At 47.3% G+C, this 18,185-nt stretch overlaps 1 protein-coding gene across 3 annotated transcripts in view; it reads left to right on the forward strand.

The window, feature by feature from the left end:
• Nucleotides 1-18,185, forward strand: part of C16H10orf90 (chromosome 16 C10orf90 homolog) — a 231,691-nt gene that overhangs the window by 154,216 nt on the left and 59,290 nt on the right. For all 3 annotated transcript variants that reach the window (XM_065894516.1, XM_065894518.1, XM_065894517.1), the window contains one exon: nt 3,903-5,025. In XM_065894516.1, coding sequence (XP_065750588.1) covers nt 3,903-5,025 — 1,123 coding nt within the window. The remainder of the gene's footprint in view (nt 1-3,902; nt 5,026-18,185) is intronic.

The following is an 18,185-nucleotide window of genomic DNA, read 5'->3' on the forward strand; positions in this document are numbered from 1 at the left end:
TTGTCTGATGAGTGAATAAATAAATGGTTTGACCATGACTCTATGTTATGAATAACAGAATTTGCATCTAAAATACTTTCATTCTACATTCACATTCACAAAATTTCACTGTATTGGGTATGTAGTGGGTTATGCAACTCAAATAAACTCAAATGCATTCATTATAAACTCCTGTGAAATATGTATAATTTTGATATAAATACCCCCTCATTCCTCCATAGGTTTGATTATATCAGATATCCACTGATTTCTGCTAACTCACAGGACAGGTCATACCCTGGAGTTACATAACATGTTCATATCCTGAGAGGTACTTTCACACCCATCATTGGTTTTGATTTCCACAACTTCCGTATGAGGTAGAGAAGGCAAACAGATATTTCTTTGGAACTGGGCTTCCTTCAGCATTGATCCCCCAGGAACGGTGTCACCCTGACGTCCTGAGCAATGACGGAGCTTCAGAAATAAGTTCAGATTCACATCGTTCATTATGTCTCTTCCCTTATCTGTTTGCGCTGGATGGGATCAAAGTCACAGTAGCACTTGCCAGCCCCGAGGTAATGAAATGGGGGTTGATTCTCTGCCCGTCCTTCTGGGCCTCTAGGACCTCCTGCTGTAATGCCCACAGCCCCAGCACAGCCCCGAGGGCGTCTGTCCAGTGTGGGTGGCCCCAGGCTCCGGGTCGTGGCTCCCCGACTCAGCTCAGGTGTGCAGTAAGGTTGATGTAGCCAGAGTCAGCGCCCTGTCTGCCCTTGTTCCCGGCTGAGATGGCCTTGACTTGTTCCCAGACACACACCCCTTGTTTCTGACACTCATTGTTTATTTCAAGGCCAAGGCTCTCATGGGATCTTGAGCCTAAAGGGTGGGGTACCCTCTTAATGTTGGAGACCAGAGTACGAGGAAGCCTGGCATCCCCACAAGAATTACTGTTTGCTCCTTGCTGTATAGCTGTGGAATCCAAAGCCGCCTCCAAGGTCCTGTGGCCAGTCTGGGAGCCCCAGGCTCAGGAGAGACCTCAGGAGGTCCAAGTTCTGGCCCAGCATCCTTTCTGTCTTATCTGTGCAGAAGAATCACCTGGCAGATCCTTAAAAATACAGCTTCTGGGCCTTATGCCCTGAGATCCTGATTCACCTTAGGTCTTCAGAGGGAAGGGTTTAGAAATCTGCATAAAATGCTGATTTAAATCCTAGGTGTTTTCTATGCAGGTGATCACTGGCCCAAACTTTGGGAAACAATGCTTTCTAAGACCAATGCTGCCCAGTTTCCAAGATGGGTATTTGTTTTCAAAGACCAGTGTCAAAGGAGTTCCTTCTGGGTGTGGCTATGCACTTTGCAGATTGCGCGGGGAACAGCTATTATCAGAACGAAATTTAACTAAAACGGGAGCTATATTGTTCAAGTCAAACAGCCTGGGGTTGGTACCAGGTGAACTTCAGTTTTCTTGTGGGTAAACAACAGCCATGGAACGTGCTAGGCGGAGGGTGGGGAGAGAGACAGAGGGGGAGGGGAAAGGGAGGTGCCTCCGGCATCCAGGTGGCTCTCAGCATCGCTGGCGCATGCAATCAACTGGAAGCTTTAAAAAGCCCCGATGCCTGGGGCCCCACCCCCAAGGATTCTAATGTGATTGTTGGAGGTGAGGCCCGCGCGTTGGGGTTTTTTCAAGCTCCCGGGGGGCTCACGTGTGTAACCTGGGCTGAGAACCGCTGAAGAGGAGGCCCTATCTTGAAAGAGGCGGTTTCAAGCAGAGCCCGGCTTACATTGGTCATCTGGAAAAAGGGAGCCATGGTGGGGGTTTTTGTTTTCTTTTTTTTTTTAATGCTGTACGCGGGCCACTCACCGCTGCGGCCCCTCCCGCTTTGGAGCACAGGCTCCTGACGCGCAGGCCCAGCGGCCATGGCTCACGGGCCCAGCCGCTCCGCGGCACGCGGTATCCTCCCGGACCGGGGCACGAACCTGCGTCCCCTGCGTTGGCAGGCGGACTCCCAACCACTGCGCCACCAGGGAAGCCCCAGCCATGGTGTTTTGACTTTTTAAAAAATGATTTTCAAAATGATGCTCCGATCCATTTCTTCTTCTTCACCTGTCTCTCGTCATCTTTTGAATTTGCCACTTACCACGTATCTTTATTAATTTTTATTTTATATTGGAGTATAGTTGATGTACAATGTTACCGTGTATCTTTCAAATATAACAACGTGTCAGGTGATGAAGAATGCCAGAAAAGCAAGAAAACAAAGGAAAAAACAGGAAGGACAAGCTGTCCCTCTTCCCGTGTCTAATAGTAAGGACCACTGAGTAATAGTAAGGACGCAGTGAGTAAGGACTGGTGGGCTAACATCACATGAGTGAGGGTCTTCCCGTCAGAAGCCCAGCTGGAGGAGAGCATTCCCCTAGTTGAGTAAATGAATATTCATCCTGCTCTAAAGACAAGGCCACTGTGCTTTCTTAGCCCATCTTAGGAAACGATAATAATCTGCTCTCATCAAACGCAGGCCCTCCCCCCTTTTTGAAAAGACCAGCAGTCCCACGACTCTGTCAGCGTTTCTCAAAGTGTGTTCCCTGGATCGCCTATATCCGGGTCCCAGGGATGTTGGTTAAAATGCAGCTGTCTGGACCCTCCCCACAGGCCTACAGAATCAAAGTCTCTGCAGCCCGAGGAGCCTGCAAATGTAACGTCTCAGGTACCTTGGCCTTTGAGAACTGCTGCTTAAGTGCTAAGCGCCAGTTACGCCTTCAGGCTCCTGAGGTGAAGATTCTGCAGGCAGCGTGCGGTGAGCAGTTCCCAGGGTTTTTTTGGGTGCTGTGCGGTTCACGCAAGGGTTCATTTTAAGCACGTAGATTAATGAATGTCAACACAGAGGCTCAGGTTCCTGCATTCACTAGTGCCGGATGCACTCAGGTTCCCGTGTCGCTTTCTGCGGTGCTTCGTGCACACACGTAATGAAAACAAAATGAGGGCAGTCCTCCTCCTGGTCTCAACCTGGTTAGATGCTGTATTAAAAGCCGTAGCACATCGTTTTGGACACATGAGTGCTTTACTGTCAGGACATAGGATCTGCTGAGTGATTAGGAAGCACGCAACACCTTGATCGTTGTACTGGACAAAAACTCCTGCTTATGCGACTGAGCGTTGAAATGCAGGAAAATCGCATCTGTCTTGTTCCCAATCCCCACCCCCATCCCATTCTGTTATGCAGGAAAATCGCATCTGTCTTGTTCCCAATCCCCACCCCCATCCCATTCTGTTATGAGATTGTCATCAGTGTGTTAGTCTGGGCGGTTGTCAAGCTTGGGCGTTTGATTTCCATTGTTCTGAGTTCTGGACTTTGACCCCTCTGATGCCAAGCCTGAGTGAGTGACTGAATTCCAGTCTAGACCAGCAAAGGTGGAAGGTTGTGCTGGGGAGTTGGGGACTGAGGGTCGGGCGGGGCTCCTTGGAATCACAGTTACTGTTTGCATGGAGGAGCATGGACTCATCTCCCATGTACCTGTGCCCCCAAATCCCAGCCCTCCTCCAGAATCCTGTCTTCCCTCCTCTGTGAGGCTGTGAACCTGTATTCAGGTGCTCCTGGGCCTGGTGAAGGTGATTATCGAAATTTGGCGGTCCCCATGGACACAAACACCGTTGAATAAACTAAGAACAGACGCCCAGCAGAGAAAAACTAATTCCCCAGTCAGAGGAATTTTCCCAGAATGTTTAATCATTTCACAAACAGATCTGGGTTTCCTGCCCTTCAGATGCTCAGAGGCGTTGGGTGTCAGGTGCGTGTTGAAAGGCCTGAGATGAGAAACACTTGAGTGTTAGGAACAAAGATCTCCAGCATCTTCCTGGCCCTTGAACGAGTTCCCTGCCTGCATTACAATGAACTGCTTGAATAATTGCCGTCTTTTTCCGTTTGCAGGGGACTCTGGCATCTCAGAACACAAAAATGATTTCATCCATAGTCATTTCACAGCTGATTGATGAGAATAAATCAAAAGAGAATGGGGCCGAGTTGCCTGTGCCGTGTGCGTATCCCATGAAGCTATCGCTGGCTAATCGCAGCGGAGTCACTATTAACAGGGCCTTCGAGTTCCTTCCCGGTAGACTAGGAATTCAGACGCTGGCGGGGGAGCGAGGACCTGCGACAGAGCCGCCGCGCAAAGAGGAGAAGCCATGCGGTGGCTCCCAGAAGGGATTTGCTTCCATCACCATCACGGCCAGGCGCGTGGGGCCCCCTGCCAGCACCCTGGTGTGGGAGGCTGTCGGGGACCCGCTCTGCATCAAGTGCAGGGCCCAGGATGCTCTGCTTGGGGACCCCTCTGCTCTGGCTGGTGGTGCCGATCCAAGTCGGCACCATGGACCTTTCACCTGTACAGAATTCTCCAGAAACAGCTCTGTGATGGGGATGAAGGTCCCTGAAGGCCACGCACGGCTGTGTGAGGGACACGAGTACTGGATCACCAATGTGGACAGCAGGGAGGACCATTTTTCTCCAAGCACCCCACGGTCACAGGAGGGAAAGAGCCCGCTGGTGTTCAGCTCCTGTGTCCATCTCAGAGTGTCTCAGCCGTGTCCAAATTCCGTCTACTATCTGGACAGGTCCCTGTCTGTCCCCATTGAGCCACCTCGACTTGCTGGCCCTAAGGTGCACAGATCCGTTCTGTCCCTCAACCTAAGTTGCAGTTCACACAGACTGACACCAGATGGAGTAGATGGCACAGCTAACGGAGAGCCGATAAGCAGCGCCTTGAAGCTGGAGCTCACGGAGGGAAACCAAAACCTCCTAGGCCCTCGCTGGAACCTAGGTTTGCAAGAAAGTTTCTTGAAGGAAAACCCATCGTTGGGGCGGGTACATTTGGGGACCGCGGGAACCGGCATGTGTCCTTGGAGAGGCTCTCCTCCACTGGAAAATACAGCTGCGGGAAGTAACCAGGTCACTGTGAGAAAAGGGAAGGAGGACCACGCAGCTCATTGTCACACCGGTGGTCATGGTCATGCCAAGCAACTGTCCATTCACATCCCGGGCTGGAGCTACACGGCAGGTGAGTGACACTCCCATCCTCCCTCCACCAAGTGCAGACCCCTCCCCACTTCAGGTAATTGGTGTGATTGCCAAGGTGCGTAGTGAGTGAGTTTCTTCTACGTAACTTATTCCAAGAAGCAGTTCTCAGTAATTGCTTCATCTACTCCACTCAGAGTTGACCGCTGATAGCTCCGTGTTGATGTCTGGTTTGGATAGATTTTCCCAGATGATGCTTTTGTAGATCATGAAAGGCCTTCCCTCAAACTTTTGTTTCCATCAGTAGCTCCAGACCATATATAATGAGTAGGGGACTCTACCCCAAGTGAAGTTCATTTAGGCCCTTGTCATTCCAAAACAGGATGAGAAGAGCCAGGGGCCGTCCACTCCCAGATGTTTTGTCCCTCTGGTCTGAACATCTGCACATCTGGAAGTCTCCAGAGTTCTGCACTTTTAACTTTTCAGTCGGGTAGTTGATGCTGATGGGTTGGCCTTAGAAACCTAGACCACAAAACTCCATAATGGAGTGTTTGTGTGTGAGAGTGTGTATAGTAATTACGGGACATTTTCAAAAAGAGGCAAACCTGGGACTCTCCACACCAAACAGCAGAAGCGGTAGTTTTCTGATTCTTTAGTTGTGTTTTCTGGGGCAACTCGGCTGGGATTTGATACCTTTCCGCCACGGCCAGGGTCAGGCAGAATTCCCAAGGTCAGCTGTCCTGGGCACCCTTTACCTTTCTTGGGAGATCGGGGGTAGAGGGGGAACAGGCCTTAGCCAGAGGCCAGACTTCTCTCCTTCCCCGTGTACACTTCCGCAAGAGATTCTGGGTTACGAATTAGTGACTTTCCACTTGGGGGAAATATTCAAATATAATAGTGGTAAAATTGAAAATGTGTCATATGCATAATTTACAGTGCAATTTTTGTCCATTAAAAGCTTTATTAATTAATAAAAATGACTGTAAAACATTTTAAAGCTGTAATGTGCATAGGAATGTTAAATGATGCAATTGATTTTAACAAGTGTATGTATATTGAATGCTCAGATTTTTAAGGCAATTTGACGTGGCTTTCGGACTGCTTAGGCTGTTGAATGCGTCTGAGTCTGGCAGACTTATTGCAAGAGGGGAAACATAAGCAGCCGTCAGTGTTGCAAAGCTGGGCTTCACTCTGGGCTTTAAAGACATTTCTCAAGCCAGCCATTTCTTCTTCCTCGTTGAGGAAGAGTCTGGAAATATACGACCTACATTGTTGTAGGCTCCCCCACTGAAGCATACCCTAGTCTTTGTGCTATGAAATGGTAACTTGGATTTATAGCACTTTCACCAAAGGAGCCTTAAAAATCACCAGCGCCAGATCTCAAACATTCATCTCAGAGGAGGGGAGCGTATGAGCAGAGAAAATCCCTACGTCTTATTTTTGGCTTTGGCGCAGACAAGATTTTTGATTGTGACTTTGTGAGATGACTACTCCTATAATTGATTTTCTTAGGCAAAGAGTGCAAGTTAATTTTTACTTCCCATGGGCCGACTTCCCCCAGAATAGGTCTAATCCCAAAGATTCACCTGTGGAGCATTTGAATGGCTCTAAAGCACATGACCTCATTCTACCATTTGAGGAAGGAGATATTTATGGCGGCCAGGTCACCTTTCTTAGAGTTGCTGATCTGTTATTTTCCAGCACGTGGAACATGGACATGCCACACTAACTCTGATTCTGTTTCCTCATCTGGGTAACTAGAGAAGGGGTTGGATTTGGTGTTCAATTTTTCAAGCTTAAGTTCCCCTTAAGCTTGAAAATATTTCTGTTCTATTTTTCTGAGATGAAATCTATAAGGAAAAGAGGTTCCAGGTGACTCTGGGTCCCTCAGTCATGAAGTTCAAAGCTATACAACCTTGGGCTCACTGTTTAGGACACACATGTCCATGTGTACAAATGCACACTCACACACACACGCACGCACGCATGCATGCACACACACATCCCTGTACGGTTGTGCTCTCTCACTTAGGAACTAATTTGCAATGGAATGCATTTCTTCCCGGGTGATAAGAAAGCACTTCTTGTCCGCGCTGTAGAATTCTTGCCTGAAATTTATAAGCACAACTCACAGATTCTAACTACCACAGTCTATCCTAGTATAATCTACACAAAGACCTTCAGTCTTGACAAAGCTTTTAAACCTTAATGCGAGTGCTTTCCGACAGTGGCGATGCTCATTAAAACTCCAGTGAACTGTTTGTATGTTCTCATCTGAAACTGGAATCTTGTCTGAGACATTCTTGACAGCCTCCTGTGGCTACATGTGGTGTTAGTGGTCATCACACTTTATAGTTCCTGAATCTGATTCTCTGTATCTGAAAGATTCCAAAATGCAGAATGAGCGGTATCCTTGCTAGCCAACTTACATTCAGCTGCAAGGTAGGTGCAGCCTGGGAGATTCTACAAATGGAGGCAAAGCAATTTTAGCTCTAGTCATTGGGTCCTCAGACAGACAGTCCTATAAATTGTATTGTTGAATGAGCCTCCAGGACACGCACCCAGATAGTTTGCTAAGATTAGGGAAAATGGGATGCCATCAAATGCTTTGTGCAGTGCAGACTGGCCGTGTCTGCTGGGAAGTAACATTTTTAACAGACCCAGGGGTACCTGTTCTCTTTTCAGAGGCTGAGAGCTTGTGAATTGGTTCCCTCTTTGTTCCTTTCCTTGGTCCTTGTAAGTTTGTTACTTACATCTCCACTGTTAGAAGCATCCTGCTAGCCCCTGCTAGATGGACATTGTACAAATCCCTGCATCTGTTTTAAGGAAGAATGTCACCATCACCATCACCACCATCACCACCACCATCATCATCGTCATCATCCTGTCAATACCCACAACATTTACTGTGGGAATCCTAGATGCCAAGCCCTGGGCTACTTCCACTGTATTTATTACTTTGAACCATTCAAATAATTCTGTAAAGAGAACGCCATTACTCCTATTTTGCAGACAAGACAAACGGGGCTTGAAGATTAAATAACTTGCCAAGGCCACCTGGCCATGGAGTGCCAGAGCTGAGAACAGTCGTGTGTGTTTGTCTCGCACTGTGCCACCCTCAGTGACAGCCCAAAGTAGAGCAGGTAGGATGGTGGGGACTCTCTCAGTGGGGGGCCCCATCTCCACTGTCACCGTCAAAGGGGATGTTCAGAGGCTGCTCTCAGGCATATAAATAATACCAGCATTTGGTGCCCAGTTACCGTGGGTGAAATCTATTAGGAGAGTAAGCTACACAGTTAATTGCTAACTAAATGTAACAAGCCATGCCATTTGAGAGTTAAAACGTATTGGCTCAGAAATCCCTCCCAGCCTGAAATCTGTTCTCCTGGTGTTCTATGGGAGGTACAGTGTTGATCTGAACGTTTCTCTCCTCACTGGGTGTTCCCTGCCTAAACCAGTATTTTTTAAAAAATAAATTTATTTATTTATTTTTGGCTGCGTTGGGTCTTCGTTGCTGCACAGACTTTCTCTAGTTGAGGTGAGCGGTGGCTTCTCTTTGTTGCGGAGCACGGGCTCTGGGCATGCGGGCTTCAATAGTTGAGGCACACGGTCGCAGTAGTTGTGGATTGCGGACTCTAGAGTGCAGGCTCAGTAGTTGTGGCGCATGGGCTTAGTTGCTCCGTGGCATGTGGGATCTTCCTGGACCAGGGCTCGAACCAGTGTCCCCTGCATTGGCAGGCAGATTCTTAACCACTGCATCACCAGGGGAGTCCTGCTAAACCAGTATCGACTTCGATACGTTACTTACTGCCAGTTTCATTTCATATTTGTGGCCAAGATCTGAAGCTTTCCCCTGTTCCTAAGACAACCAAGTAGATAGAGCAAAACCACCTGATTTTGTTAGATGCTTTTGGAGAAGACACTGCTGAATGCACTGTGTGCCCACATCTGCCCCAGACACCAGTGTTCTATGTGGACCCTCTGTCTTAGAATTGCTCTGGTGGCATTGGTCTGGGAAGACCCCAGTGGAGTTTGGTATCACTAGTGGCCAAAGATTGGAATGACTGGAGAGGAAGAAATCCCTGCCAGTTCACGGAAGGAATACCGTGTTTACTAGTGTTCTGACACGATAACCTAACACATTAGTAGTGAGTGAGGTTTAGTTCATGAAGAAAGCACGTACACCACTCAGGGGAAGCCTACGTGACACTTCACGTATACATGCGAAGTCTACCAGAGAAGCGTGCGTTACACTCAGTTCCCCAAGCCCGTGAAGACCTCTTGCTAGAGATGCCAGAAGACATTTGAGGAGGAACCCTTGTTTTACAGCTGTGCTTTTTCTTTAATGATTAAGAACTGGGGTTGGCAAACTTTTTTTGTTTTTGGAAAGGGCCAGGTAGCAATTAAGTTAGGCTTTGCAGGCCGTGTGGTCTCTCTAGCAACTACTCAGCTCTGCCATTGTAGAAGGAAAGCAGCCAAAGACAATGCATAAATAAATGAACATGGCTCTATTCCAATAAAACCTTATTTACAAAACAGGCGGTGGGCTGTAATTTACCTGCTCCTTGTTGTCTATCCTCCAAGGCAAAGTTTACCCTGTTTGCCTATGTTCCACGTTGGAGTCTCTGGAAATCCAGCTCTGAGATGGAGATGAATGGGCATTTATTGTACAGATGAATGGGCATTTAATGGGCATTTATTATGCAGTGGGAATGGCACTTGTGGATGGGAAGGGAAGTAGGTATGGGCAGAGAACATGAGTGTTCTGTGATGCAGTCATAATGAAGGTCTTAGAGGGCTCTGAATTTAGGGTGGTCCTTCAGAGTTATTCTGATTGGGAGTGAGGAGGCTGGGCCTTTATAGCCCTAAGAAGGGGATCTAAAGGGTGAGCCTTCCGGTTGCCCGAGTTGGGCTGGACTTCTGAGGACCGTCTTCCTGCAGGACTTCAAGCAACTGGGGGCAGGGTGGGTGGGCGGCTACATCCTTTATTCCCAAGGGGGGATCTGCGTGCATCACAGCTGGCTCTTCTGCTGTTTAATCTACTGTCTCCACTCTGTGGCCTCATAGATCTCTAAAACAAGTCAAGGATCTTGCAAGGCTGAACCTGGGGTAGTGGGGTGTGGACCTTAGCGCCTGTGTGCAGAGAATTCTGCTCTCCCACCCCGGGTGATTTTCGGGTTTGTTTGTTTGTGTTTTAACAGGCACTCCACACATCTAAGCTCTTTGGATCCCTCTGGCTCGTGCATTCTTCACTGCCCCACTCCGCAAAGGCGCCCGTTTCTCTCTGCCCGCTCCGCCTTCGCGCTGCTGTTCCCTTGGCCTTGGAAAGCCCCCTTCTCTCTTTCTTGGAGTGTTGGTTCCTCTGGGAAGGCTCTCACACTTCCTGACTGGTCCTACCCTTGACGTTTAATCATTCACCCAACAAATGTGTACCGAGCAATGGAGCAGGAGCAGTGACTTGGAACAGGCTGGCAGTGGTGCTGAGAAGCGGTCAGATTGGAGGGTAAAGCCCGCCTGGTTGCCAATGATCATATGGGTTGGCAGTGCCCATGGTGACCATAAGTGCCCGCAGGGTATAATCTAACCCTCTGCAGGTTCCTGAGGCCACTCGCCTCTCAGTGATTTCCAACCAGAGGGGGACGTTTCCACCCCCTGCCAGTGCCTGGCCAGCACTCACACCAGGACTGCGTGCTCTTCTGCCGTGGGGGTGGTTTTGAGGGCGAGGCGAACGGTCTCAGGATGGTGCCTTCTTATTGGGAGTTTGTTAAGAAGAGAATTGGGCAGAATGAGTGTGTGTGTTTTGTTTTATCATTAATAGCAAGAGAAGCTAGGGAGTGTTAGAATCAGCTGACAGATGGACAGTGAAATGGGACCCCTGGCATGCCGCAACAGCTGGAGCAGGGATGAGCAAACCTCAGCCCAGGGATTTACCGCCTGTTCTTGTAAATCCAGCTTCGTTGGGACACAGCCGTGCTCGTTCATCCACACGCTGTTCTGTGGCTGCTTTTGCGCTGTGCAGCGAGTTGAGGAGTTGGGAGAGAGACCGTGTGACCCACAAAGCCTGCAGTATTTACTACCTGAGCCTTTACAGAACAGGTGTGCCAGCCCTGCTCAAGGGCGAGCTCCGGGTGACTTTGGGCAGATCTCTCCCCCCATGGTCTCCACTTCTTCCTCTGTGGAACGAGAGGTGTAAACCAGATTCTCCCTTGAACTCTCCTCTCCTAGTCCATTAATGTATTCACTTTCCTGGCTCCGGTTTTCTGTCACAATGGCTGTTTAGACAAGTCCAATTTTCAGGTAGGAGAGATGCTCAGAGTCTAGGGGCAAAGCTGTCTCCCCCTCAACCCCCATCACACTGTTTACTCTGGGCTCTCCTCTGCCTCTTCTCACCAGTCCCTTCCTGGCTTCCTCTGATTCTTTCTTCCCCCTCCCCAGATGCAGGTGCTCACTAAGGTTCATCCTTGGCACGTGGCCCTCCTGCCTCTTTTCACGTCAGCAGAAAGATCAGGCCTTTCTGCATCATCCACCATCCTCAATAAGTGGTTGGGGCATGTGTCCAACCCTGGCATCTCCTGATTGTGCCAGACCAGAGTCCCATCTAGAGAGCCTTCCCTCACTCACGTGACATTTATTGTGGCAGCCATGGTTACCAGACCCTGGGTGAGCCTTTGGTTCCACGGAGCTGAAACGAAACCCAGGTGTGGTCTCCCCACCATGCAGGTTACAGTCTGGTGGGGACACGGACATCCAACTGAGACCCCTAAATACGTATGTCATTATAGATTGTGCTCAGTGCTGTAAGGGTAGGAGACGACCATGAGAGAGCTTAACAAGGGAGGTTTCGTTTAGAAGAGGGAGTTTGTCAAGAAAATATTTCTGAGGGAAGAACTCTTATTTTTAAAATTTTCATTGGAGTATAGTTGATTTACAATGTTGTGTTTCAGGCGTACAGCAAAGTGATTCAGTTATATTAATACATATATTCATGCTTTTTCAGATTCTTTTCCTGTATGGGTTATTACAAAATATTGAGTAGAGTTCCCTGTGCTGTACAACTGGTCCTTGTTGGTTATCTAGTTTATATGCAGTAGTGTGTGTATGTGATTCTCGAAGCAAAGCAGTACAGGGACCAGCATGTGTTCAGGTTTTGAGGCAGAGACGAGCTTGGCATTTTGGAGGAGCTGGGAAGGCCAGCGTGGCTGCAACATAGCAAGTAGTGCCATGAGGCTGAAGCTCGAAGCTGAAGAGATGAGCTCGGGACGCGGTTTGGGTTGGGGCTTTGAGACCAGAATAAGGATTTACAGTTTTCTCCTAACAGCAGTGAGATGCTATGATATAGTGTATGCTTTAAGAAGATCACTCTTACTCATTGGAAGGTGAGGGATGGAAAGGGGGGAGATTATTGCCATGGAGTAGATGAGAACCATATTGGAGGCTCGAGAGGAGGGAAAAAGAGCCTGATGGTGGAATTCACAAGTCTTGAGTGTCAACGAGGTCATGGGGGAAGTGGAGGGATGGCAAGGTTGACATCTGACTTTCCAGCTTGGGCACTGGGAGATTTGGGGGCTTCTAAAAGAGACTTCATGTTTTTAGAGCAGTTTAAGGTTCGCAACAAAGTTGAGGGGAAGGTATAGAGGTTCCCCGTATACCCCACCTGCACACATTTACAGCCTCTCCTGCTATCAACATCCCCACCGGAGTGGCGTATTTGTTACAACTGATGAACCTACAGTGAGCCATCATTATCACCCAAAGTCCACAGTTTTCATTAGGGTTCACTCTTGGTGTTGTACCTTCTATGGGTTTAGGAAAATGTATAATGACGCGTATCCACAATTATAGTATCATATAGAGTCTCTCACTGCCTAAAAATCCTCTGTGCTCCCTCTGTTCATCCCTCCCCACCCAAACTCTGGCAACCACTGATCCTTTTACTGACTCCATAATTTCACCTTTTCCAGAATGTCATATATTTGGAATCGTACAATATGTAGACTTTTCAAACGCTTTTTTCACTTACTAATATGCATTTAAATTTCACTTACTAACATGCATTTAAATTTAAATTTCTTGCATGCCTTTCCATTGTGTGACAGCTCATTTCAAGCACTGAATAATATTCCATTGTCTGGATGTACCACATTTTATTAATCCATTGACCTAAACAAGGATGTTTTGATTGCTTCCAAGTTTTGGCAAGTATCAATAAAGCTGCTATAAACATCCATAGGCAGTTTTTTGTGTGGACATAAGTTTTCAGCTCCTTTGGGTAAATACCAAGGAATGTGATTGCTGGATCATAAGGTAAGAGTACGTTTGGTTTAGTAAGACCCTGACAAACTGTCTTCCAGAGTGGCTGCACCATTTTGCATTCCCACCAGCAATGAATGAGAGTTCCTGTTGCTCCACATCCTTGTCAGCATTTGGTAGTGTCCGTGTTCTGGATTTTGGCTATTCTAATAGTTACATAGTGTATCTTGTTGTTTTAACTTGCATTTCCCTGATGACATATGGTGAGAAGCATCTTTTCATTTGCTTATTTGCCATCTGTATATCTTCTTTGGTGGGATATCTGTAAAGGGCTTTGGTCTATTTTTTATTTGAGTTGTTTATTTTCTTACTGTTGAATTTTAAGAGTTCTTCATGTATTGTGAATAACAGGGGAGAAGGTTTATATCCAGGTGGGGAAGATGTGAGGAGGGGTGGAGAAGATCCCAGGTGCCACGAGGACAGGTTATGTTTGAAGTGTCAATGGGACAGGCAGGTGCAGATGGCAAGCTGGGAGTTGGACCCATGAATCTGGAGCCCCAAACAAAGCTCTAGGATAGAGTTATGGTCTGGGGAATGTTATTCCTAGAGTTGGTGTTTTATGCCACGGAAGTATTTGAGAACACCTAGGAAATGAGAAGGACAGGAAGCGACAAGGGTCTGGGAATGCTGGCATTTAGAGGTCTGGCAGGAGCAACTGTGTTTCAACTCAATACCAGTACTGCAACCACCAAGGCCCCCGCTCTTGTTTCTGACGTTTTACTGTGTGTCCTGCGCTGTTCCATGTACTCCATGGGTTTTAATTCATTTACTCCTCCCTAAAAGTCCATAGGAAATGTACGTTATTTACGTTCGTCTTCCAGGCATACACAGCTAGTTGGGTGGGGGTGGGGCAGACCCCAGGCTCATGCATCTGGCTGTGTTCCGCGGCCTTGCAATGGTACCTCCCAGGCCACTGTTGTCACTTTTCTGCTCAGATTTTCTCCTGCTCTTAGTAACGGTTCCCTTACCTCCGGGATCCCCGGCTCACAAGTCGGAGTCATCTTTGAACGCTTCCTTCCTCTCCCTTACTGCCACATCAAATCACTGGCAAGGTGGAAAGTCTCTCTGGCCCATCCCTTCTTTCCCATGTCCACAGCCTCTATCCTCACTCAAGCCTTTATTATCTTCGTGAAATTTTGATGCCCAAGTAGATTTATTTTCCTGACTATAAAATTAATACATTACAGGCAACCGAGAACGACAAAAAGCAAACTGAAAAGTTCAGTCCCTTTAAATAATCACGGTTTATATTTTGGTGTATTTTCTTCCATTCCCTTTCTATGCATGTCTATTTTTTTCTTACAAGTAGCTGAGATCCTGCTGTACATGTAATTTCCCTCTGGGTCTCTGCCACTTAGTGCTATATCATAAGTTTTTCCTGGTATTAACAGTACTTTACAAAGATAGCTTTTACTGACTATGAAAGGGTGTGTTTTACGGATGTATCGTAGTTTAACTATTTCTTCATTGTGGGTCCTTAGAGTAGTTATTTGTTTTTCGCTTTTTGGAATCATATCAATGTGAACACGGGGCATGTGAGGCTTTTCTGTATACTGGATTATTTCCTTTTGAAAAAACAAAAACCCTTGAAATGGAATGTATCGAAATCAGAGAGCATCCGCCTTTTTAAGGTTCTCGACACACATGCCAAATTAGACTTCAGGAGAAATCTAGGTGAAGGGCCTTTCTGTATGTGCTTGGCCAAGATTAGGTATCAGTTTGTAAATGTTCCCAAGTTTCCGGATGAAAAACACCGCTCTGTTGTCGTTTGAGATGGCATCTCTTTGGTTGCTAGTAAAAGGGAACATTTTGCCTCATGGTTCCTGCCGCTCACCTTGACCTTGGCCCCCTCACCCCAGTGTTGCCTTCCCTCTCTAGGTCTTGGCAGGATCGACATTTGGAGCCAGATGATTCTCTGTGTGAGGGCTCTCTGTGCACCATAGGGTGTTTAACAGCATCCCTCTGCCCGTGAGATGCCAATAGCCCTCCCTCCCAGTCATGACAAACACCGACCTCTCCAGACATTATCTGGATTGGGGGAGAGATGACAAACTCATCTTGGTTGAGAGCCACTGGCCTGCGCCGTGCCCTAACCTCCCTATAGCCCACTGTTACTGTGGACCACCTGCTTGGCAATTCTCATCACTCACCAGACTGTGACGTACGTAGCCTCAGCACATCTCCCCAGTTCCATCTCTCAAGCACTTGACTCCCAAGAATATTATTGCCTTTCAATGTGACATACTTGCCATGTCACGGGGGCCATTTTTCTTCTTCTAGACCGCACCGACCTGGAGGTCAGAATCCAAGTCTGAGTCGATGGCAATGAGCTCTCCATGCCCAGCAGTGAGCCATGGAGCACAGCACACTTGCTCAGGACCTGGGTACTGGGCAGAGGACAGGTCATTCTGATGACCCAACAAAGCCTTGCTGATGTCAGGGTCACTTAAAAGCTCACTCCCTTTCCTTCTTCAAACCACCTCTTCCCATGGTCATATCCAAAACCTCTCTGGCCAGGAAAGGGTGGGGAGCCACGTCCAGAGGTAGGTTGTGAAAAGTAAAGTGAAGTCTATAGCACCCCCACTTCTTTTTAAAACGGAGGGAAGAAAGTCTCAAAATATTGTTTCTCTCCAAGAACTTAGTAAGAATAATCAAGTTTTGTCAAGGAGGAACTTTATTATCCTGCAGATGGTCAAATTTAATGTAAAAGACAGAAGATGCATGAACAATGTTACAAAAATATTTTGAAGGGTTTTTTTTTGTGGGGGGGGGGAGACTTTTTCTAGTCACTAGTTTTCCATGTTAGGTTGGAGCCACATGAAGGCATTACTGTGGATGAAGTACCACAGTTCACAGAAGGGGCATTCTAGTGATCCTACACTGTTCATGGCTGTTATCAGAGAGTGTGAAAAGGTGTTCTTAACCAGGGGAGGGCGTCAGACACATTAGGGATGCTTTTTCAAACTGCCTCTGTTAGACCCTATTCTGAGTCAGTGCCTCCCTGCTTAAAAGCTCTGTTCTGGAGAATGTAAGGAAGGGAAAATAATTTTCCCTCCACCCTGCCAGGTTATCTCTGGGGCACCTATAACAAAAGACAGATTAGCAAGAGAAAAACAAAGAGAAGTTTATTAACATGTATTCCTCATATGTACATGGGAGATAATCAGAAGAAAGTGAGTAACTCAGAGCAGTGGTTTAGAGCTCTGGCTTATATAGCATCTTCAACAAAGAACAGTAGTTTTGTGGAGAAGTGAAAAGACAAAGGAGAGCAGTTTTAGCCTTCCAGGATTGTCCAAGTGGGAGGGTAGATATATGGGAGGAAACTAATGGTAGATAAAGCCTAGTTAGTAAAGTTTGTTATGTTGATTCCTCTGGTGTCATCTTCCTCAGTTGCCTTCAGCTCAAAGTAATCCTTACGCCAAGTGGCATATTTTGGGGGTGGCATGTTCTGCTACTCTTCTAGGACAGCTCTTCCCTGCAGGTCAGCATGTCCTCTTTACTGTGCATCCTAATTCTCGCTACTGAGGGGTAATGGCCAGACTCTTCAAAGTTGAAGTCACCAAGAGGTCCTGAGGGCAGGAGCACAGCACAGGTATTCTCTCTGCAGGGAACACAGCCTTTGTCATGCCACTTGCGGTTAGGACCTGCTCCCCCAATTGCCTGCTCTTTCCCACTCTGATGTTTGTGACAAGTGTCCCGAAGGAACACTCAAACACATAGTCTAGGTGAGGAGTGTATAAATCGGCCCAGTAGGTGGTGGTTGTCTGTAGAATCAGAAGTTAAAGACAAACGCTACCAAAATTCAGATTTTTAAAAATCAGTTCCTCAATTCGTTGAAGCATTTGCGTACAAGGACTGCGCCATTTTGGTCTTCTGTAGAACTACCCTTGTTTTCATTGTGTTTTGGTCTTGTGTCGCAAGCCTACATTAAGGATGGGGTCATTCGTACTATACAGCCCATCGACATGGGCCCCACGGGGACAAAAATCTCCACTCTCCCTCTTCGAGAGCTGTGCATCTCCTGAGCAACTCTGACTTTTAACCTCTCAGAGCATTTAACCCTTGCAGCTCCTAACGTTTCTCCTTCTACATTATCTGTTAGACAATTCAGAGACAACTTTGGGGCCCACCTCTTGGAAATACGCAGAATGTCAGGGTGATATTTGGTGCTCTGGCCTTGTCTTGTCTTTCCCATGTATAAATTTATAAGTTGGCTGAAATGAAGGGAAAAAGTATAGAGTTTTACTTAAAATCTGCTCCCTCCTTGGGCAGGGGGCTGAAGTGAAGGGCCAGGCTTGCGGTTGAATGAGGTGATATGGAGTCTTTGGTGTCTATTCAGTAGGAAAATGGCTCTGCTGTTTTAAGAAGATAGAGGCTTATCCATTTTTGAGTATAGGTGGATGATATTTAGGTGATTTTGTTCAGATGGCCTATGTAGATAGTGAACAAATGACTTTGAGGTCCTGTGGCATCCTGTCTTGTGCCCTTACAAATACACGTGTGTGTGCAAGACCAAGTGACCCACTTCAGTTCAGAAACGGTAGCAAAGGAGCTGTGAAGAATGGAGCATCAGAGCCCAGGCAGCAGACTTTGCGGGGGGGGGGGGGGTCCATAAAACGCACTGAACGTCACAGTGTTGTGCATTTGGGAGACAGAGCTGAGGGGGACATCGGGGAGGATTTGTGATGATGTGATTGGTTGTCGCAAAGCCTGTCGTGATTCTCTCCACCCCGAGGTCTACCTTGGCTGTTGGCACTGCCGGTTGCACTGTGGTTTCTCTCCACGTCTAAAATCATACATGAAAATGCTCCTTAGAATAGGGAGTAAATGTAATCAGTTTCTTCTTCAATTCCATTGCTTTTGTAATGTTTTTTCCCTCTCTTATTGAAAAAG

Source organism: Phocoena phocoena, chromosome 16, assembly GCF_963924675.1.
Source record: "Phocoena phocoena chromosome 16, mPhoPho1.1, whole genome shotgun sequence".
Lineage (NCBI taxonomy): Eukaryota > Metazoa > Chordata > Mammalia > Artiodactyla > Phocoenidae > Phocoena > Phocoena phocoena.